The sequence below is a fragment of the Macaca mulatta genome, chromosome 16 (assembly GCF_049350105.2).
Source record: "Macaca mulatta isolate MMU2019108-1 chromosome 16, T2T-MMU8v2.0, whole genome shotgun sequence".
Taxonomy (NCBI): Eukaryota; Metazoa; Chordata; class Mammalia; order Primates; family Cercopithecidae; genus Macaca; species Macaca mulatta.
The window spans coordinates 69,045,607-69,070,427 of NC_133421.1; the positions used below are offsets into that span (position 1 = coordinate 69,045,607).

Below are 24,821 nucleotides of genomic sequence, written 5' to 3' on the forward strand. Positions count from 1 at the left end.
CTGTAATAGTACTTCAAAGGACTTCAAAGCCAGTTTCCTGATGTTCCAAAAAACATGCTAATCTTTCTGATCTAATTCCTACTTCACAAAAAGGAAAATTGAGAAGGGGAATTTATGGATTCTAGGAAGAGATTCCATTAGTGGAATGTAAGTTATAGGGCTAATCTAAACAAAGCATAAAATAAAAATCATCGCATTCCTAAGTAACTACTCACACATATTTCATTTCCATGGGTAAGTAGAAGGAATCAAAATAAGTCAGAAGACAGCAATTTAAATAAGATTTATTTTTTTTAAAGGTGGTTATTTTTATTTTTTGCAATGCCACAGTTATAGGAGTGTATAAACAGGTAACACATCTCCTTTTCCTTAACCATGCTTTTTTTCTTAACCTTCTGCACAAAGGTAAAAGTTTTTGTTAATCTCATAGTTAATGGTATAAAACAGAGATTGGCAAACTTTTCCTCCAACAGGCCAGGTAGTAAATATTTTAGGTTTTACAGACCACATTATTTTTTCTTTTATAACTCTTTAAAAATGTAAAAATCGGCCAGGCGCGGTGGCTCACGCCTGTAATCCCAGCACTTTGGGAGGCCAAGGCGGGTGGATCATGAGGTCAGGAGATCGAGACCATCCTGGCTAACACAGTGAAACCCCGTCTCTACTACAAATACAAAAAAATTAGCCGGGTGTGGTGGTGGGCGCCTGTAGTCCCAGCTATTTGGGAGGCTGAGGCAGGAGAATGGCGTGAACCCGGGAGGCGGAGCTTGCAGTGAGCTGAGATTGCGCCACTGCACTCCAGCCTGGGCAACAGAGCAAGACTCTGTCTCAAAAAAAAAAACCAAAAAACAGTAAAAATCATTTTTAGTTTGCACCATACAAAAACAGACTGGGCCAAATTCGGCCCGTGGGCAGTAGTTTGCCAACCCCTGGTATAAACTATCTACTTTGTCTTGTCAGAGAAATTGCCGTCCTTAGCTTCTAGACAATCTGCTGCCTGAAGTGGAGAAGGGCCTTGTTTACAATTTAATGTGGTTTGTGACAGAAGTAGAAATGGAGAGCTTCTGCTCACTTTTGATTCTCCCAGTTTTTCCATTCACTCATTCATTCAATAAATTTGTTGAGCACCTACTATGTACACTCTTAAATATCTTGGTGTTAGCAGAGATTTCCAGTGTTTCTTCCTTAAAAGGGTGATTTCTCCAGTTTCTCTAAACCAGGAATTATAATTTCTTAATACTCATGTTTTAGGGAAAAATCAGGATTAAAATATCTACCAGCACTCAAGAGGATACATGATTATACAGAATGAATCTAGCCAACAATGATATCCTTGCACCCAATAGTGACACAGCCTAGATGAGGGAAAACATGTAACTATCTCTATTTTAAAAGGTACCTCTTTTCCTCCCATAGGCTGAAACTTAAAAAAAAAAAAAAATCAGATCTAGAACACCCGCCAAATAATTTCTTCCCATTTTCCTAGTTCTGCTGCCATGTTAACATAAAATATGGATCCAGGTAGGGCTCTTCATTAGCTTTCTATTTCAGCCATAAAACAATACTACACTTAACAGCTGAATACTGCCTCCAAAGCAATGTGCATGCCCACATTTTATCTCAGGGAGGGATTGATTATGTTTCTGCTCCTTCAGGATGAAAACTGTTAGCTTTATGAATCCTCCTGCTATTTATCCAAGGTGAGGGAAGACTTTTTAAAGTGGCCAAAAGGAGCACAGGACTTCAGTATTAAAATATAAAGGTGGCCCCCATTCCAGATCTTTGGTACAGTTATCAACTATAATAATCTGATTGCCCACCCCACCAAAACATAGCACATTTTGTAATTAGAAGTGATTGTGATTTTCCTTTTGACCATGTAAACAATAGGGGAAATGCCTTGGAAAACTATTTTGCAATGCACTCTCATTTCTCTTAAATACACAACCAGTTCTCCCTTTGATAATAAGTTCATGGAGGGGAAGAATAGAGTAGGCCAAGGTTATCGCTTTCGCTCCCCTCTCTGTGTCCTTTTCTTTTCCTTTTCCTTGCGCTCCTGCTTGGCTAGTTTGTCTCTCTCCCTCTGCAGCTTGTCCTGTTCCTTCTTCCTTTGGGACTCATCCCGAAGTGAGTCTCGCTCCAGTTTTCGGGCATTAAGGACATCTTCCACATTGGTGTTTCGGAACAGAACTACAGGTGAGTTAAGGGATTAGGGTACAGATCACACAGATCACATCTGCTGTCTTTCTTCATTATACTTATCCTCTCTCCACCTGCTGAGTCCTGAATGGTCTTTACCTAGTCCTAGTCTTTAAAAAAAAAACCCTTACGTTTATCCTTGGTCTAACAGAGAAATCCTAAAGTTATATTACAAAAGTTTTGAAATGTCCTTTGGAATAAAACTGTTACTCAGATTTATCTAAACATGAATTTTAAAATATTTTATCAAAGAAACAAAAATTAAGAAAACAAAATATTTCATTGAAATGAAATTTCATTCTAGATTAAGTACTTTTATCATTCAATGGCAGAATATTAGAGAATCAAGGCTAGTTTTGGTGAACAGAGTAGTAATGTAACTGGCTAAATGTTTATGTACTTGGCACTGTTAAAATGCCTGAAAAGAGTTAAATAAGATGTTTAACCTTATTAAACTTTATCAATTTGCTTTTGTTCCTAGACTACTAAAGTTGAAGTGAAAACCACGTTCTAATAACCATAAACACTGGATTTATGAGATATAGAAAATGAGTTTAGGCTGGGCGCAGTGGCTCACACCTGTAATCCCAGCACTTTGGGAGGCTGAGGCAGGTAGATCATGAGGTCAGGAGATCGAGACCATCCTGGCTAACAGGTCTCTACTAAAAACACAAACAATTAGCCAGGCATGGTGGCACACATCTGTAGTCCCAGCTACTCAGGAGGCTAAGGCAGAATCGCTTGAACCTGAGAGGCAGAGGTTGCAGTGAGCCGAGATCACGCCACTGCACTCCAACCTGGTGACACAGTGAGACTCCATCTCAAAAAAAAAGAAAATGAGTTTAACAACAGTCATCAACTATAATAATCTGATTGCCCACACCACCAAAACATGGCACATTTTGTAACTAGAAGTGATTGGGATTTTCCTTTTGACCATGTAAACAATAGGGGAAATGCCAAAAACTTTACCCTTTATTTCTTAAAACTTTAAAAACAAAACCTGTTAATACTAGATAAGGTTTTCTCCTGAGTAGCTAGGAGTACAGATGTGTACCACAAAGCCTGGCTAATTTTTAATATATATATTTTTTTCCTTGTACAGACAGGGTCTCACTATGCTGCCAGGCTGGTCTTGAACTCCTGGACTCAAGTGATCCTCCCACCTCGGCCTCCCAAAGTGCTGGGATTATAAGTGTGAGCCCTTGTGCCCAGCCATCAGCACAAATGTTTCAATATGTCCATATTTTTAGCTTAAAGTGTTTGGTGTTTGTGGGCCGGGTACGGTGGCTCACGCCTGTAATCCCGGTACTTTGGGAGGCTGAGGTGGGCAGATCACAAGGTCAAGGAGATGAAGAACATCCTGGCTAACATGGCGAAACCTCGTCTCTACTAAAAATACAAAAATTAGCCAGTCATGGTGGCGCGCACCTGTAGTCCCAGCTACTCAGGAGGCTGAGGCAGGAGAATCACTTTAACCCAGGAAGCGGAGGCTGCAGTGAGCCGAGATCACACCACTGCACTCCAGCCTGGGCAACAGAGCGAGACTCTGTCTCAAAAAAAAAGAAAAAAAAAGTGTTTAGTGTTTGTATTATCTGACAAATCATAAGGTTTTTGAGGAAAAAGAGAAAATTTCAACATTATTTTATTATTTTTTGAGACACAGTTTCACTCCCATATCCCAGGCCAGAGTGCAGTGGCAAGATCTTGGCTCAATGCAGCCTTGACTTCCTGGGCTCAGGTGATTCTCCCAACTCAGCCTCAGGCACGTGCCACCACACCTGGCTAATGTTTTGTATTTTTTTTTTTTTAGTAGAGACAGGGTTTCACCATGTTGCCCAGGCTGGTCTCGAACTCCTGGGCTCAAACGATCTACCCGTCTCAGCTTCCTAAAGTGCCAGGACTACAGGTGTAAGCCATCATGCCTGACCTCAATATTATTTTAATTTTCTCCATAATGCTGGGCAACTCAGAGCTATATTCCTATATACAGGAAGTACAGATTTTTATTTTCCCTTAGAAATCCTTCCTCCAAACTAATCCCTTTACAGTACTTGTTAAAGTGTTTTCTCTGGGGAAAGTTCTTGCTAAACTGACTATCTAGGACTGTCCTAGGAATGGGGCTTCCAATGCTAGCATGACATACGTTCCTGAAGGTAAAAGGGAGCTGCCAGCAATGACTGCAAAATAAAAACTGATCTCAAGAGGACTCTATGGAGAAACACATGGGGAGGGACCCAGAAGGATACGTTTGTCAGAACCAATGTTCATTGTGGTAGCACCTGAATCATCCTTCTCATCTGCTTCAGTAAGTGATGTTAAGGAAAGTCAGATGGAAAACAACAGTTGGCACATCCCAACCTAACATTAGAAAACATTCAATAGACTGGTAAGTAGGAAAAGCACACTGAATGGAGGGAGCACATTCTCAGGGATATGGCGATAAACCCAGGAGATTCATCTTTGGAAACCTCAACTTAGGAAAGATTGATGTATCTTCCATAAGGTCCTTTTCTTGGAGGCTGAAAAGAAACTTAAGTGGTCTGGGTGGATTGCCACATTACCTGGAAGCCAGATGACCTCTAAACAGTGGTTCTCAAAGTGTGGTTCACAAAACCCCCAGGAATGTATTAGAAATACACATTCTTGGGACCTATGCCAAACCTACTAAATTGTGGGTGAAACCCAGCAATCTGTGTTTTAACAAGTCCTCCAGGAGAACTACTGCTTTAAAATTTCTTTTCTAGCTCAAGATGAGAAATTATGTCACCAGAACCATAGATCTGCCAACCCTGGCAAGAAAACTCATAAGAAAAACTCAGAAGAGAGGCCGGGCATGGTGGCTCACGCTTGTAACCCCAGCACTTTGGGAGGGCGAGGCAGGCAGATCATGAGGTCAGGAGATTGAGACCAGCCTGGCTAACATGCTGAAACCCTGTCTCTACTAAAAATACGAAAAATTAGCTGTGTGTGGTGGCACGCGCCTATAGTCCCAGCTACTCTGGAGGCTGAGGCAGGAGAATAGCTTGAACCCGGGAGGTAGAGGTTGCAATGAGCCAAGATTGTGCCACTGCACTCCAGCCTAGGTGACAGAGTGAGACTCCATCTCAAAAAAGATTAAAAAAATAATAATAATAAAAACAAATAAATAAATAAAAAGAGAGAAACTGGCTCCAAAGAGCCCAAGAATTCTTTCCTAAACTAGTGATTACACAGCTGACATTTCTGGTATGATGTCCGCTGCATAATATGCCACATACTTCAAGTAGGCTCAGTAAGCAAAGCATTTCCTAAATAAGTATGAAATTCACAGGGAACTAAACCTGCCCCTACTGGCAACACTTTCTTTTTGCACAGTTCCCAAATTCCAGATTTATTCTGGTATTACTTTAGGGGTTCAGCCTTACTTTTAACTACCTGGTCACATAAGAAAGAAAAGAGTCAAACTGCTCTAAATTTAGAGAATCTTGCACCCAAAAATACCCAGGTTCTAGTCCTGGTTTTGCCACTAATCTTCTGAATGCCTCTGATCACCCGTTCATCTGTTGGTGTCTCAGTTCCCTTAATGACTGGGAAAGAACATAAAGATGGATTATACTACACTGTATAAAAAAGTATTATATGAATATAAAGAATTACAGCTATATTGTATTTTCTGAAAGCACAATATAAATGAACTATTAAGACATTATTTGTTTTACACCATAGTTTTCTGGAATATACTGATTGTGTGTTGAAAAATATAAGTCCAGGCCGGGCGCGGTGGCTCAAGCCTGTAATCCCAGCACTTTGGGAGGCCGAGACGGGCGGATCACGAGGTCAGGAGATCGAGACCATCCTGGCTAACACAATGAAACCCCGTCTCCACTAAAAATACAAAAAAATTAGCCAGGCGTGGTGGCGGCGCCTGTAGTCCCAGCTACTCGGGAGGCTGAGGCAGGAGAATGGCGGGAACCCGGGAGGCGGAGCTTGCAGTGAGCCGAGATCGCGCCACTGCACTCCAGCCTGGGCGACAGAGCAAGACTCCGCCTCAAAAAAAAAAAAAAAGAAAAATATAAGTCCAGTATCAACTAATCGAGTATCACTCCACATACCCACAAAGGGCTATAGATTACTGGCATTTTAGAGGGGAAAATTAAGCTACAGAGGAGGATTAGCAACTTGCCAAAGGTCACTGTAAACCCACAAATATGTCTGGCTTGAGCTTTAGGGAATGGTACCGAGACTCCAGAAAGGATATTCCTCTTCATCTGTCACATCAGCATACTGGGCCAGGAGGGCAGCTTTTCTCTGCTTCTCCTCTTCTGACACCATCCTTGGCTTTACCACAATTTGTGCCTGCTTCTCAATTAGGGTGGCAATGGCCTGTACTTCATCTGGGAGGTGGTGGAAGGAAGGAAGAACAAGGATGTATGAGAGAGAACAAGCTCACTGAACCACTAGTCCACACAGGCAGCACTTGTACTAAAGACATTGGTATCTGCTGCCTCCTTAGAGCCTGGCAGTTCAAAGGACATGGCTCAGGGCCATTGAGAAAGGAAAGGAAAGGCCATGCAGGCCAAGCTTTGTATCCATCTTCAATCAGAGCAGCCCTGATTTTACTTGTTTCATATACTGAAATTCTGCTGCCTTAAAAAAAAAAAAAAAAAAAAGGTTGAAAAGCACTGCATTAGAACCACAGAAAACTAAGCCTCTAAACACTCAACTTCCTCCCCCTGGCATCTCAAAAACCTAAGCAGGAATCTAAAATCAACTTAAGCTGGTCCCATTTATGTTTCTGATTATGCCAGGTAGAATTCTTAGATTAAGAATATTTTGGCATACCATAAAATAAAATCAACTAGTAAGTTCTCCATTCTCAAGAAAAGGAAGCAATGGTGTAAAATAGTAGTTCTCACATTTGGCTGCACATTAGAATCACCTATAGGAGGCCTGGCGCGGTGGCTCAAGCCTGTAATCCCAGCACTTTGGGAGGCCGAGACGGGCGGATCACGAGGTCAGGAGATCGAGACCATCCTGGCTAGCACGGTGAAACCCCGTCTCTACTAAAAAATACAAAAAACTAGCCGGGCGAGGTGGCGGCGCCTGTAGTCCCAGCTACTCGGGAGGCTGAGGCAGGAGAATGGCGGGAACCTGGGAGGCGGAGCTTGCAGTGAGCCGAGATCCGGCCACTGCACTCCAGCCTGGGCGACAGAGCGAGACTCCGTCTCAAAAAAAAAAAAAAAAAAAGAATCACAGAATCACCTATAGGAGCTTTTAAAAAATACAAATGCCTGGGCCCTAACCCAGGTACATTAAGTGATTCTAATATACAGCCCAAACTGAGAACCAACAGTGTACAGAGTTCAGAATCTTTCCAAATTTGGCTTTTATGTTTTGAGTTTTCTGTAGCTAACCTACCATCCTAGCGGTGAGCATATTCGCCCATTTCTTTTCCATTTTAAAGGATAAAGTGTTTAGCTGAATAAAGCCAAATACCAACCATAATTTGTGTTATGAAATGACAACATGAGGCAGGGCGCAGTAGCTCACGCCTGTAATCTCAGCACTTTGGGAGGCTGAGGTGGGCGGATCACACGAGGTCAGGAGTTCAAGACCAGCCTGGTCAACATGGTGAAACCCCCATCTCTACTAAAAACACAAAATTTAGCCAGGCATGGTGGCATGCGCCTGTAGTCCCAGGTACTCACGAGGCTGAGGCATGAGAATCGCTTGAACCTGGGAGGCAGCAGTTACAGTGAACCGAGATTACACCATTGCACTCCAGCCTGGGTGACACAGCAAGACTCTGCCTCAAAAAAAGAGACAACATGAAAAAAGTAGGAAGTGGTAAAAATATAGTTGACTCTATACCTGCAATGCAAATCTACAAGAAGCAGTGGAAAGAAGATGAAAAACAAAAAGTGAAAAAATACAATGAAGATAACTGTGGTCAGTTGAAATGGAAAAATACAAAAAAAGAAAAGGAAGCCAGTGTTCAGTAAAGAGTTAACACAGGCTGCTGGGTGTTTGCCAGTGTGCACTATCTTTGGGAAAATGAGCATCCAAGGGGAAAATGAAAATATCTCTCCCTAACAGCTATACAGTCAAGGCTGCCGGAAAATGCTCTGGAGGTTAAACATAGAAACTCTGACTCTACCTTCTTTTTTCACTTTGGTGACAACATTCTGAGTTTCTGACCATCGTTCCACAATCTCCTTGCAGATATTAAGGAGGGAATCTTCTTCCTAGTTGGAAAAGCAGACCAATTAATTTCCTGAAGGAGCCCTCAAAAACAATAACAACCTCAAAAAAGCCTATGAAGAAAGCACAGCTCTCCTTGCTGTGAAATTATGAAAGAGTCTGGGAGCCACAATAGAGTATGTTTCTTTTCTGAGGCTCTGGACACAGAATTAATCCTGCTTGTGTGTCCCAAAACCCACACCTCCTACATCAAGAACAGCCACTCCATCCTGATAAGCTCCAAGGGAAGATTCATACCAACTCAGGGCAGCCTTCCTTATTCTCTGTTAAAATATTTTATTTATTTTATTTTTAATTGACAAATAATAACTGTATATATTACATATATATGTAGGGTACCCTGTGATGTCTCAATATATGTTCACATTGTAGAATAATTAAATCAAGCTAACTAACAGATCTATTACCTCACATATTTCTCATTTTTTGGGTGATGAAAACATTTAAGGCTGGGTGCAGTGGCTCACACCTGTAATCCCAGCACTTTGGGAGACTGAGGAGGGTGGATCACTTGAAGCTGGGAGTTTGAGACCAGCCTGGCCAACGTGGTGAAACCCCGTCTCTAGTAAAAATACAAAAATTAGCCGGGTGTGGTGGCACATGCCTGTAATCACAATACTCAGGAGGCTGAGGCACAAGAATAACTTGAACCCAGGAGGCAGAGGTTGTAGTGAGCCGAGATCGTGCCACTGCACTCCAGCCTGGGAGACAGAGTGAAACTCCATCTCAAAAAAAAAGAAAGAAAACATTTGAAATGTACTCTTTTAGTAATTTTGAAGTATACAATGCATTATTTTTTATTTATTATTATTACTTTTTAGAGACAGGGTCTCACTCTGTTACCCAGGTTGGAGTGCAGTGGTGCAATCACAGCTCACTGTAACCTCAAACTCCTGGGCTCAAGCAATCCTCCTGCCTCAGCCTCTCAAGTAGCTAGGACTGCAAGCATGTGCTACCACACCTGGCTAATTGAGTGTTTGTTTGTTGTTTTTTTTAAGAGATGGGGTCTCACTATCTTACCCAGACTGGTCTCCAACTCCTGACCTCAAGCAATCCTCCCATCTTGGCCCCCCAAAGTGTTGGGATTACAGGCCTGAGCCACCATATCCAGTCGATTATTACTTATTATACTCACCATTCTATGTAACAGATCACTATATTCCTTCTGTCTAACTGCAATTTTGTACCCTTTGATCAACAATCTTCCCTTTTCCCATCCACCTCCAATTCTTTTGGAGCAAAAACCTGTTCCCTAAGTCAAAACTCCTCTGTGAAATATTCCTTGGCTGATGTATACAATTCAGAACCTTCCCTAAGGTTATCAACTTTCATGCTAGATCATATCCATTAGCTTGCTGACATATAATAAAGAGGAGATACATGAGGAAATGGTCTCTTGTCCAGCCTTCCCGCTGTCCATTTTAGAGAAGCATACATATTCTGTGTACCAACCAATCTCCCTCCTCAGCATGGTATAACAAAAATCTTGTCTTTAGTGTTAGAGATACTTAAGTTCAGATCCTGGATCTGTGAGGAAGTTTCTTAACTTTGTGATCTTCACATTCTCCCAGGATTTTACTGAGGATAAATGAAAATGTATATATATGCCTACCCTACTTGTCAAAGAGCAGGCATCTAATAAACACGAGCATTTCCCTCCATCTTCATTACGGCTGCATTCCCCACCTTCACGTTCTGCCTCTCAGGGCAAGCTGTCAGCGTTCACATTTATTAAGCACCTACCATGTGCCAGGCACTGTTCTAAAAGCTTTACATGAGAACTCTAAATTCTTAAAATAATGCCATTAAGTTTTACTCTCAATTTACAGAAGAAGAAACCAAAGCACAGAGGTTAATTACCTTGCCCAAGGTCTTACAAGTAATAATGGATTAAACACAATTTGAACCCCAGCAGTTTGGCTTAGAGCCCATGCTTTTTTTTTTTTTTTTTTTTTTTTTTTTTTTTTGTGAGACGGAGTCTCACTCTGTTGCCCAGGCTGGAGCACAGTGGCGCAATCTCGGTTCAATGCAAGCTCTGCCTCCCAAGTTCACGCCATTATCCTGCCTCAGCCTTCTGAACTGGGACTACAGGTGCCCACCACCATGCCCGGCTAATTTTTTGTATTTTCAGTACAGACGGGGTTTCACCATGTTAGCCAGGATGGTCTTGATCTCCTGACCTTGTGATCCGCCCACCTTGGCCTCCCAAAGTGCTGGGATTACAGGTGTGAGCCACCGCGCCTGGCCGAGCCCATGTTTTTAACCATTATATATACCATCTCCCAAAGAAAAGTGGAGAGTCAGAACACAGACTTATTATGTATATCCTTATTTTGTACCCAACAAAGGATTTCTTCCTCTGCCCTGCATCCTTTTAGCATATATGCTAGACACACAGAACTTACTTGGTCCAGAGTTTCAATAGTTCATGGGTTTTCCCCAAACCCCACCAGCAAGAAAAGCAAAGGAAGAGAAAAGGAAAAAAGGATGAGAAACTGGTATAGCTCTTTTAAAATCCCCCACCAAAAGAAAAAGAATGGCAGGAAAAGGAGCAGCAGAGAGGCAAAAGAGAACAAGAACTCTTAGAGGACAAAGTGGTTTATTTCCTCAGTCTCCTCATCCAAATCAAAGTAGTTCAATCATCCATTCCTTCATTTATTTACACAGAAGGTGTCTGCTATGTCCAAGGCACTAAGAGGAAAGTTTATCCTACTTACAATACTCCTTTTTCCCTAGCACTTATCACTTTGTAACATACTATATAATTTACTAGTAATGCTTTTCCGTGCTGGAATGTAACCACATGAGGGCAGGAATTTCTATCTGTTTTATTCCTTGAAGTGCCCCAAGCACTTAGGGCAGTGCCTGGCATACAGTAATCCATCAATAAAAATTTGATAAATCAATCAATCAACCAATACAAGTACTGTTGAAGAGAAGGACGATAGAAAGCTTTTGTTTACTGTTTATTTGCTCCTAACTATATGCCACTGTTCTTGAATTTTACCTCAGATTATTGCTAACAAACTTCTTAATTCCTCATATTAAATCCTAGCCCAAGTCAAGCACAGAGGCTCACATCTGTAATCCCAGCACTTTGGGAGGCCAAGGCAGGAGGATCTCTTGAGTCCAGGAGCATAAGACCACCCTGGGTAACATGGCAAAACCCTGTCTCTACAAAAAAAAAAAAATTTTTTTAATTAGCCAGGCATGGCTGGGCATGGTGGCTCACACCTATAGTCCCAGAACTTTGGAAGACTGAGGTGGGTGGATCACTTGAGGTCAGGAGTTTGAGACCAGCCTGGTCAACATGGTGAAACCCCATTTCTACTAAAAATACAAAAATTAGCCAGGCATGGTGGCGTATGCCTGTAATCCCAGCTACTTGGGAGGCTGAGAATCACTTGAACCCAGGAGGAGAAGTTACAGTGAGCCGAGATCTTGCCACTGCACTCCAGCCTGGGTGACAGAGTGAGACTCTGTCTCAAAAAATAAAACATAAAACATAAAAAAAAAGTGAGCCAGGCATGATATGTGATGGCAGGTGCCAGTAGTCCTAGCAACTTGGGAGGCTGACGGTGGGGGGGGAGGATTGCTTGAGTCCAGTCATTCAAGGGTACAGTGAGTTATAATCACATTACTATAACAGAGCGAGATTCTGTCTCTTAAAAAAGAAAAAAAGGAAAACTAATGTTTACCTTTATCAACAGAAACAGCTCCAAATGATGATGGACTGATCAAGAAGTTGGTACCAAGAAGTATCAAAGTCATTTCAACAGCTTCATGGAGTGTTTAGAAACTTCCCAGCCGTAAATAAAAACTAACTTAAATTGCTTGCCTCCTACTCTTTCCCCCTGTAATCTGTAATGTTGTGGTCCAAAAAAAGAATTGATTCCACTGTCTTGTATTTCCAGTGAACTTCCGAGCTGCCTCACAAGCTGTGTTAAAGTTTTCCCATTTATAAGCCAATCTTGCCAGAAGAGGCTCTGGAACTCAAATGGGTTACTGCCAGAAGAATCTGGGACAGCTGCACTAGTGTTATGTTTCAACCATGTACCCAATCTATGAACTGCTTCCACCAAATGTGAGTGATTTTTTCCTAGCACTTGTTTCCGCTTTCATGAAACACTTTTGGATTTGAAAATGTTTTCTGCCTTCTACCCTTTAAAAAAAAATGAGGTATGTATATGTATATTTATATCTATATATATTTATAGTAATTATTATTATTATTTTTTTTTTTGAGACAGAGTCTCGCTCTGTCACCCAGGCTGGAGTGCAGTGGCCGGATCTCAGCTCACTGCAAGCTCCGCCTCCCGGGTTCACGCCATTCTCCGGCCTCAGCCTCCCGAGTAGCTGGGACTACAGGCGCCCGCCACCTCGCCCGGCTAGTTTTTTTTTTTGTATTTCTTAATAGAGACGGGGTTTCACCGTGTTAGCCAGGATGGTCTCGATCTCCTGACCTCGTGATCCGCCCGTCTCGGCCTCCCAAAGTGCTGGGATTACAGGCTTGAGCCACCGCGCCCGGCCTGTTTTTCTTTTTTTTTTTTTTTTTTTTTTTTTGAGACGGAGTCTCGCTGTGTCGCCCAGGGTAGAGTGCAGTGGCCGGATCTCAGCTCACTGCAAGCTCCGCCTCCCGGGTTTTTACGCCATTCTCCTGCCTCAGCCTCCCGAGTAGCCGGGACTACAGGCGCCCACCACCTCGCCCGGCTAGTTGTTTTTTTGTATTTTTTAGTAGAGACGGGGTTTCACCGTGTTAGCCAGGATGGTCTCGAACTCCTGACCTCGTGATCCGCCCGTCTCGGCCTCCCAAAGTGCTGGGATTACAGGCTTGAGCCACCGCGCCCGGCCCTATTTTCTTAGAGAAAAAAAAATTGACAAGGTCTTACTCTGTCACCCAAGCTGGAGTGCAGTGGCACAATCACAGCTCACTGCAGCCACAACCGCCTAGGTTCAAGTGATCCTCCCACTTCAGACTCCTGAGTAGCTGGGACTACAGGTATGCACCACCATACCCGGCTAATTTTTTAAATTTTTTTGTAGAGACAGGGTCTTGCTATGTTGCCCAGTCTGGTCTGGAAATCTTGGCCTCAAGCAATCCACCTGCCTCAGCCTCCCAAAGTGGTGAGATTACAAGCATGAGCCACTGTGCCCATCTCATAGTACATTTTGATTCTCTTTATTACTAGCCTCTCAAAATTCATTTTGAGAATAACAAAGAATCCATTTTCCTAACCTGTTCATTGTAATAAATGCCAGAGGATAAAGCCTTTGATGGACAGACAGGTGGCTCTCACAGTAGCAGTTAGGTATCCAGGATCTCCTCTAATCCATGAATGCAGAGGCAACTCTAGCTTCTACAGCATTTAGTGATGATTCAAGTAAATTTTATTTTTAAGCTTGTATTTAAAAGGAAACAATTTGTTAGACAGCCACAGGTAGCACCTGCAACCAATTTAATCTGTAATAACCAGTCTAATAAGTGTGTATGTTGGAGGTGTGGGAAGTGAAGATGAAGGCAGCAGAAATGATAGGTTGAAAAAGTGGACATCTGGGTGACTTACTATGTAAACATAGCTTAAAGTACACATTTCTGAATACCTTGCTTCTAATGGGCTAACGACTGAGTTTGTCTCTCTTCGTTAAAGCTCTGATCTCTCTCATACCCTCCTTCCCACCACCAATGATTACTGTAAATACCGTAATGGATCAAGCACGACGTTTGCTTCAGTTCTGCGTGGGCATGAAAAGACTTCTACCACCAGCTTACCTTTTACGGACTCCTACATCCAAATAAGAATCAAAAGGGCACTTCCTGCAGGCTTTTGTCATGGGACGGCCCTGGGAACTGCCTTGTAATAGGCACAGACCTGCCAAGAGCATTTTAATACCCCCAGTGAACACTGTAAACGGATGGAAATGGAATTGGTCGTCAGATATTTATGATAACATTCCCATTATGACATCTCAATGCCTTCGGAAGAACCCTCCTGGGCTCACTCACAAGCATCGGAGAGGGCCTTGTCCCCAAGAATATGAAAAAGCCCTTCCTTCCTCTCTGTGTACCTGCAGCTTTCAGGCTTCCCACACCTGGTTGGGGAGCAACCTCCTTCCCCCGCCGCCCAGATAGCAGAGGAGTATACCTCTCCCAGGTGAGACCACTGAGCCTCTGGGATACCCGGTAGGGGACGGTGGGTGCAAAGTACTGACAGGTCCTCAGATGCTGGCCAGAGGCTGTAGGAATGTGTCCAGGCTACTCACCAGGAAAGCAGAGAGGATCCCCTGAAGAGCGTCCAGCTTCTCTTCTTCCTCCTCCTCCCGCAGGACACCCAAGATGTAGGCTCCGTAAACGGCTCGGTCCACTCCCAGTGCCTCCAACCGTCCGTCCAGCCAGGAGCCAAACCCGCCGCCTCCGCCTCCGCCATCGCCTTCGCCAGGGGCTACCGCGGCCACTTCGCTGGGCGCCGCCATCTTGGGGTCAGGGTCCTGCCAGCCCCTGGGGCGCCTACCGCACTGCCTGACGGGCCGCGCCGCAGGTCCACGGCGCATGCCTGAAGAGGGAGCCCAGGGCCGTATGTGCAGAGAGCGCATCCCAGGCAGCCGGTGCCGGCTGGCTTGAGAATTTTGTGCTTTCTGGATGAAGCGAGTCTTCGCATACTTGCGGTCGCGTGATCTCACAAGATCCTTGGCGTGTGAGTATTCTTAACAGACTCATTCTACAGTTCGGGAAGTTGAGAGAGGTTCAGTAATTTGGCCAAAGTCACGCGGCTAATAACTACCCAGGACTGGAGCTCAGCGTGGATTCCAGCGCTTCCTCCATCCGACCGAGCTGCCTTCCCCGCGCACTCAGGGGATGCTAGCCGCCCACTCCCACACAGTTGTCTAGCAGGAACCTCCTGACCGCCCGGAATACCCTCGTCGCTACCGACGGCTACCACCTTCACCCCTACAAGCCCTTTACCGTCAAAGTAAAGGTTGCAGAAAACCTTCTCTCGTTCCATGGTAGGCATTCAGTAAATAAACAGTCAACCTCAAGTCATTTCTTCCACTCACTCATTGATTCAACGCATGCACGGGACTATTCTTTGGGAGCCTACCCCACCCTCTGCCAGGCACTGTGCCAAGAGCTTTTCATGCATTATCTCTTGTAATCCTCCCTACAGCCCTGTGGGGAGATGCTTTTATTGTCCACATTTTAAAGATAACGAGACAGGCCGGGCGCCGTGGCTCAAGCCTGTAATCCCGGCAGTTTGGGAGGCCGAGGCGGGTGGATCACCTGAGGTCAGGAGTTCGAGACCAGCCTAGCCAACATGGTGAAACCCCGTCTCTAGTAAAAATACAAAAATAAGGCCGGGCGCGGTGCCTCACTCCCGTAATACCGGCACTTTGGAAGGCCGAGGTGGGCGGCTCTCCCGAGGTCGGGACTTCCAGACCAGCCTGACCAAAATGGAGAAACCCCCTTCTCTACTAAAAATACAAAATTAGCCAGGCGTGGCGGCACATGCCTGTAATCCCAACCTGGGAGGCTGAGGCGGGAGAATCGCTTGAACCCAGGAGGCGGAGGTTGTGGCGAGCCGAGATCGTGTCATTGGACTCCAGCCTGGGCAACAAGAGCGAAACTCCATCTCAAAAAGAAAGAAAGAAAGAAAGAAAGAAAGAAAGCCAGGTGTGGTGGCGCGGGCCTGTAATCCTAGCTACTCAGAATCGCTTGAACCTGGAAGGCGGAGGTTGCAGTGAGCCAAGATCGCGCCACTGCACTCCAGCCTGAGCGACAGTGAGACTCTATCTCAACAAAACAAAACAGAACACTAAAGATAAGGAGACAGATATGGAGAGAGTCACACAACTAGAGGGCGCCTAATCAGTGGCAAGAACTCTTCTTTGGCAGAGGTATGAGAGCCTCAGCTGACGGCAAAACACCTGGCTCTGGGCTGGCATGAATTACCCAAGAATTTGGTTGGCTTTACCTGAAGTACAGAGGAAGCTGGCAAGGTCCTGGCTAACTCCTTCCTCAAATATGTACTGGGTACCTTCAGTATGGCATTGTTGCTGGCACTGAAAACACAAAAATGAATGTCACAAAATGTATGTCCTCAAGGGACATACGTCAATCTTCAATCTAGTAGGAACAGACATGTTTAAACAAATGATGACAATATAGTGATAGTTTTAATGGAGCTTTATCTAGCGGAGGTTGCAGTAGGATGCCTAGAAGATTGAGTTAACTTTGCTTGTTGGAGTGGAGTTGGAAACTGGTAGGGAGAGGGTCGTAGGAAATCCAGGAAGGCTTCCCAATGGAGATGATGCTTGAACTTTCTTGAAGAATGGTAGGAGTTCTTTACGCAAAGGGAGTGGAGGGAAAACGGGGGCAGATCCAGATGCAGGGGAACAAAGGCTTGCTCAGGGGCCTCCAGAGAGTCATGTATGGCTTGAGCTACAGGGTTCAAATAGAAGATATTCAGAGGATAACAACAAAAAGAGAAGGAAAGGAGTTTGTATACTTTGCAGAGGTCCTCTTATTGCAGAGGTCTACCCTTAGTGGCTTTGGTATTATGTAAATGAATGGACACTAAATGAATGGCACAGATACAAATGTAGAAATACAGCAGAGTGTGAATTTTAGTCGTGTGGTTTCTGTGTGCTCTCTGAGTTAGACAGAATGTGACACTAATGGAGTCAGAGGCCAGAGTCAGCCTACAAAGGCTTGCCTCTTTTTCAAGTCCTCAGGTATTCTTTCTAATCTAGTAGCTGTCTTGCATGTGGGGTTTGTCAGTTCACAGACCTGGGTGCCGTCGTGTCTCAAGGATCATAGTTGGTCAGTGCAGAGCCCCCAAACCAGAAAAACCTCACAAAATTTTTTTTTTAGAAATACAGCCTTGGCCGGGCGCGGTGGCTCAAGCCTGTAATCCCAGCACTCTGGGAGGCCGAGGCGGGCGGATCACGAGGTCAGGAGATCGAGACCATCCTGGCTAACACGGTGAAACCCCGTCTCTACTAAAAAAAAATACAAAAAACTAGCCGGGCGAGGTGGCGGGCGCCTGTAGTCCCAGCTATTCGGGAGGCTGAGGCAGGAGAATGGCGTAAACCCGGGAGGCGGAGCTTGCAGTGAGCTGAGATCCGGCCACTGCACTCCAGCCCGGGCGACAGAGCGAGACTCCGTCTCAAAAAAAAAAAAGAAATACAGCCTTACAAGAAGTTTCAAAAATGGTACATAGAGTCCTGCACACCTTCACCCAGTTTCCCCCAATAGTAACATCAAACATAAAGACGATATAATAGTAAATCAGGAAATTGATACAGGTATAATACAATAAGGTGTTTTTGGTTTTTGTTTTGAGGCGGAGTCTCACTGTTGTCGCCCAGACTGGAATGCAGTGGTATGATCTCGGCTCACTACAACCTCTGTCTCCTGGGTCAAACAATTCTCCTGCCTCAGCCTCCCGTGTAGCTGGGATAACAAGCACGCAGTACAACACCCGGCTAATTTTTTTCCTATTTTTAGTAGGATGCGGTTTTGCCACGTTGGCCAGGCTAGTCTCGAACTGCTGACCTCAGGTGATGCACCCACTTCGGCATCCCAAAGTGCTGGGATTACAGGCATGAGCCACCACACCCAGCAATAATGCAATAAGGTTTTTTGAAAGCATCAACAGGCTTCTCAAAAACTGAATGAAGGTACTCCAGACCCTAAATTTTAAGAATATCCTCAATGGCTATTTTACTACAAAAGTAACAATAGCTCATGCTTTAAAAAATATTATATAAGGCTGAGTGCGGTGGCTCATAATACCAGCACTTTGGGAGGCCAAGGAGGGTAGATCAGCTGAGGTCAGGAGTTCGAGACCAGCCTGGCCAACTGGTGAAACCCTGTCTCTACTAAAAAAATACAAAAAAATTAGCCGGGTGTTGTGGTGGGTGCATGTAATCCCAGTTACTTGGGAGGCTGAGGCAGGAGAATTGCTTGAACCTGGGAGGTGGAGGTTGCAGTGAGCCGAGATCACGCCATTGTACTCCAGCCTGGGCAACAAGGACAAAACTCTGTCTCAAAAAAAAAAAGAAAAAATTATATAAATGGACAAGTGACAAATGGAAAGCTTACAAAAAATAAAATACGCAAATTAAGATTGCAGTGAAATACCACATCTGCTTTTCAGATCAAAAAAGTCTGATAATATGCTGTATTGAACTGTGTTTGGGTAAAGACGTTGGAAAATGTTGGAGCAGAAAGTAAATGGATCTGGTCTTGTTGGAGGACTGTTTGTTTGAAAAGACCCAGCATTTCTGCTTCTGGGAATTTGTTCATAAGTTATTTATTTATTTTTATCTTTACTTGTAGTAAAATATAAAATTTGCCATCTTAACCATTTTTAAGTATACAGTTTAACAGTGTTAAGTATTATTTTTAAATTTTTTGGTTTAAACCGGGCGTGGTAGCTCATGTCTGTAATCCCAGCACTTAGGGAGGCCAAGGCAGGTGGATCACCTGAGGTCAGGAGTTCAAGACCAGTCTAGCCAATATGGCAAAACTCCGTCTCTACTAAAAATATAAACATTAGCCAGGTGTAGTAAGGCATGCCTGTAGTCCCAACTACTCGGCTACTTGAGAGGCTGAGGCAGGAGGATCGCTTGAATCCGGGAGACAGAGGTTGCAGTGAGTTGAGATAATGCCACTGCATTCCAGCCTGGGCAACAGAGTGAGACCCTGCCTCAAAAAAAGAAAAAAAATTTGATTTAATATTTTGTATAATGGCCAGGCACGCTGGCTTACACCTGTAATCTCAGCACTTTGGGAGGCTGACAAGGGAGGATTGCTTGAGGCCAGGAGTTCAAGACTAACCTGGGCAACATAATGAGACCCCAGCTCTACCAAAAAAAAAAAAAAAAAAAAAAAATGTGGTGGTGCATGTCTTTTGTCCTGCCTACTCAGGAGGCTGAGGCAAGAGGATCACTTGAGCCCCGGAGCTCAAAGTTACAGTGAGCTATGATGATGCCACTGCATTCTAGCCTGAACAACAAAACAAAACCCTGTCTTTAAAAAATAAAACTGTACATTTGTGTAGAATAACATATTTCTAAGGATATTTGTTGCAGTGAAGCTTTCTGTAGTAAAATAATAGTCTACATTTTATGTATATGAGACTGGTTCAAAAAGTCTGGTAGCCACACAAAGAAGTATTGTGCAGCTGTAAAAAAAAAAATGAACAAAGAGGCCGGGTGCAATGGCTCGTGCCTGTGGTCCCAGCGCTTTGGGAGGCTGAAGCAGGTGGATCACCTGAGGTCAAGAGTTCGAGACCAGCCTGACCAATTAAAAATACAAAAATTAGCTGGGCATGGTGGCAAATGCCTGTAATCCCAGCTACTTGGGAGGCTGAGGCAGGAGAATCGCTTGAATCCGGGAGGCAGAGGTTGCAGTGAGACAAGATCATGCCATTGCTCTCCAGCCTGGGATACAGAGCAAGACTCTGTCTCAAAAAAAAAAGAAAAAGAAAAAAAAAGCTCTTTATGCACTGACATGTGTCAAAGTTCAAGATACATTGTTTAAAAAGTACAGATCAACAATGTGTAATGTTTGCCACCATCACTATTTAAAAAGAAGGTAGAGTAGGGTAGAGTAATACATGTACATATGTGTCCTTGTATGTGCATAGAATATCTCTGGAAAGAGGGCCGGGCGCGGTGGCTCAAGCCTGTAATCCCAGCACTTTGGGAGGCCGAGGCAGGCGGATCACGAGGTCAGGAGATCGAGACCATCCTGGCGAACACGGTGAAACCCCGTCTCTACTAAAAAATACAAAAAAAAAAACTAGCCGGGCGAGGTGGCGGGCGCCTGTAGTCCCAGCTACTCGGAAGGCCGAGGCAGGAGAATGGCGTAAACCCGGGAGGCAGAGCTTGCAGTGAGCTGAGATCTGGCCACTGCACTCCAGCCTGGGCGACAGAGCAAGACTCCGTCTCAAAAAAAAAAAAAAAAAGAATATCTCTGGAAAGATACACCAGGGATGTGTGAGGATGGTTGTCACTGAGGAGAACTCAAGGAGATTGGTTTTGAGCTGTTATATTTATTTACTTTGTATCTTTTTTTAAAGAAAGCAAATTTGAAGCCCTCTCTCCAACCTCATTTTCTTCCCTCTCTCCCCACATGTAACTACTACTCCTGAATTTGGTGTTTATCTTCTTCTTGAATTTTTTAAACATAGTACCCGTTACTACATATATAATACATATCACAACATATGGATGTATCCATAATATATCACATTGGTGTGCATGCTGTACTTTTCATTCTGCAATGTGCTTTTTCACTCAAGGTTGTTTAAAATATTTACCCACGTTGGGCCAGGCGCAGTTGTAATCCCAGCACTTTGGGAGGCCGAGGCGGGCAGATCAACTGAGGTCAAGAGTTCGAGACCAGCCTCACCAATATGGTGAAACCCCATCTCTACTAAAACTACAAAAATTAACTGAGCGTGGTTGTGCACACCTGTAATCCCAGCTACTCAGGAGGCTGAGGCAGGAGAATAGCTTGAACCTGAGAGGCGGAGGTTGCAGTGAGCCAAGACTGCGCCACTGCACTCCAGCCTAAGTGATAGAGCAAGACCCTGTCTCAAAAAAAAAAAAAAAAAAGTGAGATATATATATATATATATGGCGGGGCACGGTGGCTCACGCCTGTAACCCTAGCACTTTGGGAGGCCAAGTAGGCGGATCACCTGCGGTCAGGAGTTGGTGACAAGCCTGACCAACATGGAGAAACCCCATCTCTACTAAAAATGCAAAATTAGCCAGGTGTGGTGGCACATGCCTGTAATCCCAGCTACTTGGGAGGCTGAGAGAGGAGAATCGCTTGAACCCGGGAGGTGGAGGTTGCAGTGAACTGAGATCACGCCATTGCCCTCCAGCCTGGGCAACAAGAGCTAAACTCTGTCTCAAAAAAATAATAATAATAATAATAATATATATATAAAAAATATGTGTGTGTATATATATATAATATATATTATATATATTTACACATGTTGATACATGTAGCTTTTATCCATCCACTTAAACCACTGTATAGTATTCTGTTGCTTTAATATGCCCCAGCTGATCCATTCCTCTGCTGATGGATGGTGAGGTTAGTTCTTAGTTTTCCAGTCAGTGCATCAGTTCCCATTTCTTAGGTGGTCCCCTTGGGACCACCATGGGAAAGTTCCTCTAGATCAGTGAGCATCAGACATTTTTGCCACATACTCTTAGCAGTAAAAATATTTTCAGCATGTACCCCTAATGCACTAATATGTAGTTATTTATTAATTATTTATGTGAACTGCTATATCAAATTAGTATGTCCATCATAAAACATACAAAAAGAGAACTACAAAAAGGAGAGAACTGTTAAAAAACGAAGCAGGCCGGGCATGATGGCTCACACCTGTAATCCCAACACTTTGGGAGGCCAAGGTGGGTGGATCACTTGAGGTCAGGGGTTCAAGACCAGCCTGGCCAACCTGGTGAAACCGGGTCTCTACTAAAAATACAAAAATTAGCCGGGCACGGTGGTCGGCATCTGTAATCCCAGCTACTCGGGAGTCTGGGGCAAAAGAATCACTTGAACCTGGGAGGCGGAGGTTGCAGTGAGCCAAGATCGAGCCACTGCACTCCGGGCCTGAGCCACAGAGCAATACTCCATCTAAAAAAAAAAAAAAAAAGTAGATAATATAAATATTTATTATTTGTGGTACACCAAAAATCCTTAGTAAAAATAATGTAGTTGAAGATGTTTCATTACTACCCCCACTTCTTTATTTATTGCTATTTTTAATTGTGGTAAAATATATAATTTGGCATTTTAATCTTTTTTTTTTTTTTTTTGGTAGAGACAGGATTTCACCATGTTGACCAGGCTGATCTCGAACTCCTGGCCTCAAGCAATCCGTCCACCTCAGCCCCCCAAAGTGCTGGAATTACAGGCATAAGAGACTGCACCCGGCCCCATCTTAACATCCAACTATGTAGCAATCTGTCCACCTCGGCCTCCAAAAGTGCTGGGATTACAGGCATAAGGGACTGCACCCAGCCCCATCTTAACCATTTTTAAGTTTACCATTTAGTAGTGTTAAGAATTCATTACTTTTTTTTTTTTATTGAGATGGAGTTTTGCTCTTATTGCCCAGGCTGGAGTGCAATAGTATGATCTTGGCTCACTGCAACCTCTGCCGGCCGGGTTCAAGCGATTCTCCTGCCTCAGCCTCCTGAGTCTGGGATTACAGGCATGCACCACCACGCCTGGCTAATTTTGTATTTTTAGTAGAGACGGGGTTTCTCCATGTTTGTCAGGTTGCTCTTGAACTCCCGATCTCAGGTGATTCAACTGCCTCAGCTTCCCAAAGTGCTGGGATTACAGGCGTGAGCCACCATGCCCGGCTGTATTCATTATTTTAAAATTTTTGGTTTAACAATGTGTATTACAGCTATTTAAGTTCTCTTCATTTCAATTCTTGGTTCTCATGACTGTCTTGACTGCAGTCTTGACCCCTATGATGGATTCATAGGGGTTTATTTTAGTACTCTGTCTACTTTCATGAATATTTTTTATGCTCCATTTGTCTAAAATCTGCATCATTTTCCTTAATAAAACTAGTCATTTTAAAACCCCGTCTACCAAGGCTTTTATTGAAATTGGACTCATTTCTATCTTCCCTGATTTTTTTTTTTTAATTTTCGTGAGTACCTAGTAGGTGTATATATTTCTGAGATACGTGAGATGCTTTGCTACAGAAACTTCCCTGATGTGTATCAGTTGTTCTTTCTAAACTAATCAGAAGGCATTGCATTTTTTTCTTTTCCTTTCTTTTTTTTTTAGTTGGAATTTCGCTCTTGTTGCCCGGCTAGAGTGCAATGACACGATCTCGGCTCACTGCAACCTCCACCTCCTGGGTTCAAGTGATTCTCCTGCTTCAGCCTCCCAAGTAGCTGGGATTACAGGCATATGCCACCACGCCTGGCTAATTTTGTATTTTTAATAAAGATGGGGTTTCTCCATGTTGGTCAGGCTGGTCTCAAACTCCTGACCTCAGATGATCCACCCACCTGGGCCTCCCAAAGTGCTGGAATTACAGGCGGGAGCCACCATGCCCAGCCTATTTTCTTTTCTTTTAAGAAAGGGTCTTGCCCTGTTACCCAGGCTGGAGTGCAGTGGCATGATCATAGATCACTGCAGCATTGAACTCCTGGGCTCAAGCCATCCTCCCACCTCAGCCTTCTTAGTAGCCAGGACTATATCTGCATGCCACCATGCCCTGCTAGTTTTTGTGGAGTTTTTTTGTTTGTTTGTTTGTTTTTCCTGAGACAGAGTCTCACTCTGTCACCCAGGCTGCAGTGCAGTGGCGTGATCTCGCCTCACTGCACCTTCTGCCTCCCAGGTTCAAGCGATTCTCCCTGCCTCAGCCTCTCAAGTAGCTAAGATTACAGGTGCCCGCCACCACGCCCAGCTGATTTTTTTTTTTTTTTTTGAGACAGAGTCTTGCTCTTGTTACCCAGGCTGGAGTGCAATGGCACGATCTCGGCTCACTGCAACCTCCACCTCCTAGGTTCAAGCAATTCTCCTGCCTCAGCCTCCGAAGTAGCTGGGATTAAAGATGTGTGCCACCACGTTGGGCTAATTTTTGTGTTTTCAGTAGAGACAGTGTTTCACCATGTTGGCCAGGCTGGTCTGGAACTCCTGACCTCATGATCTGCCCGCCTCAACCTCCCAAAGTGTTGGGATTACAGGTGTGAGCTACCACGCCCGGCCTGATTTTTGTATTTTTAGTGGAGATGGGGTTTCACCATGTTGGCTAGCCTGGTCTTGAACTCCTGACCTCAGGTGATCCACCCGCTTCAGCCTCCCAAAGTACTGGGATTATAGGTATGAGCCACTGTGTCCAGCCTGCCAGCTAGTTTTTTTAGATTTTTTTTTTTTTTAAGAGAGAGTCTCCCTATATTTCCCAGGCTGGTCTCGAACTCCTGGCCTCAGGAGATCCTCCCACTTTGGACTCCCAAAATGCTGGGATTACAGGTATGAGCCGCCATACCCAGCATTTTTTTTTTCTTTTTTAGATGGAATCTCGCTCTATCACCCAGGTTGGAGCGCAGTGGCACAATTTTGGCTCACTGCAACCTCTGACTCCCAGTTTCAAGGGATTCTCCTGCCTCAGCCTCCTGAGTAGCTGGGACTACAGGAGTGTGCCACCACGCCCGGCTAAGTTTTTGTATTTTTAGTAGAGATGGGGTTTCACAGTGTTGGCCAGAATGGTCTCGATCTTCTGACCTCATGATCCGCCCATCTTGGCCTCCCAAAGTCCTAGGATTACAGGCATGAGCCACCACACCTAGCCACCTTTTTAAAATATATATATACA

At 44.2% G+C, this 24,821-nt stretch overlaps 1 protein-coding gene and 1 long non-coding RNA gene across 4 annotated transcripts; one reads left to right on the forward strand and one right to left on the reverse strand.

Moving 5' to 3' along the window:
* Positions 1-268: 268 nt before the first annotated feature.
* CCDC43 (coiled-coil domain containing 43) lies at positions 269-14,937 on the reverse strand. 3 transcript variants are annotated; one of them, XM_001114705.5, is made up of 5 exons: positions 14,704-14,937; positions 8,339-8,426; positions 6,440-6,575; positions 4,449-4,507; positions 269-2,190 (listed from the first exon to the last, which is right to left on the reverse strand). In XM_001114705.5, exons 1-5 carry the CDS (start codon positions 14,911-14,913, stop codon positions 2,003-2,005), a joined length of 681 nt encoding a protein of 226 aa, XP_001114705.4. In that variant the 5' UTR covers positions 14,914-14,937; the 3' UTR covers positions 269-2,002. The 3 variants fall into 3 exon arrangements, with proteins under 3 accessions (XP_001114705.4, XP_077828225.1, XP_014975364.3); XM_077972099.1 differs by having other exon boundaries at positions 4,449-4,516; XM_015119878.3 differs by lacking the exon at positions 4,449-4,507.
* LOC144335787 (uncharacterized) lies at positions 12,973-14,907 on the forward strand. Its single transcript, XR_013406946.1, has 2 exons — positions 12,973-13,256; positions 13,565-14,907. It is a non-coding gene; the product is annotated as an uncharacterized LOC144335787 (long non-coding RNA).
* Positions 14,938-24,821: the final 9,884 nt, after the last annotated feature.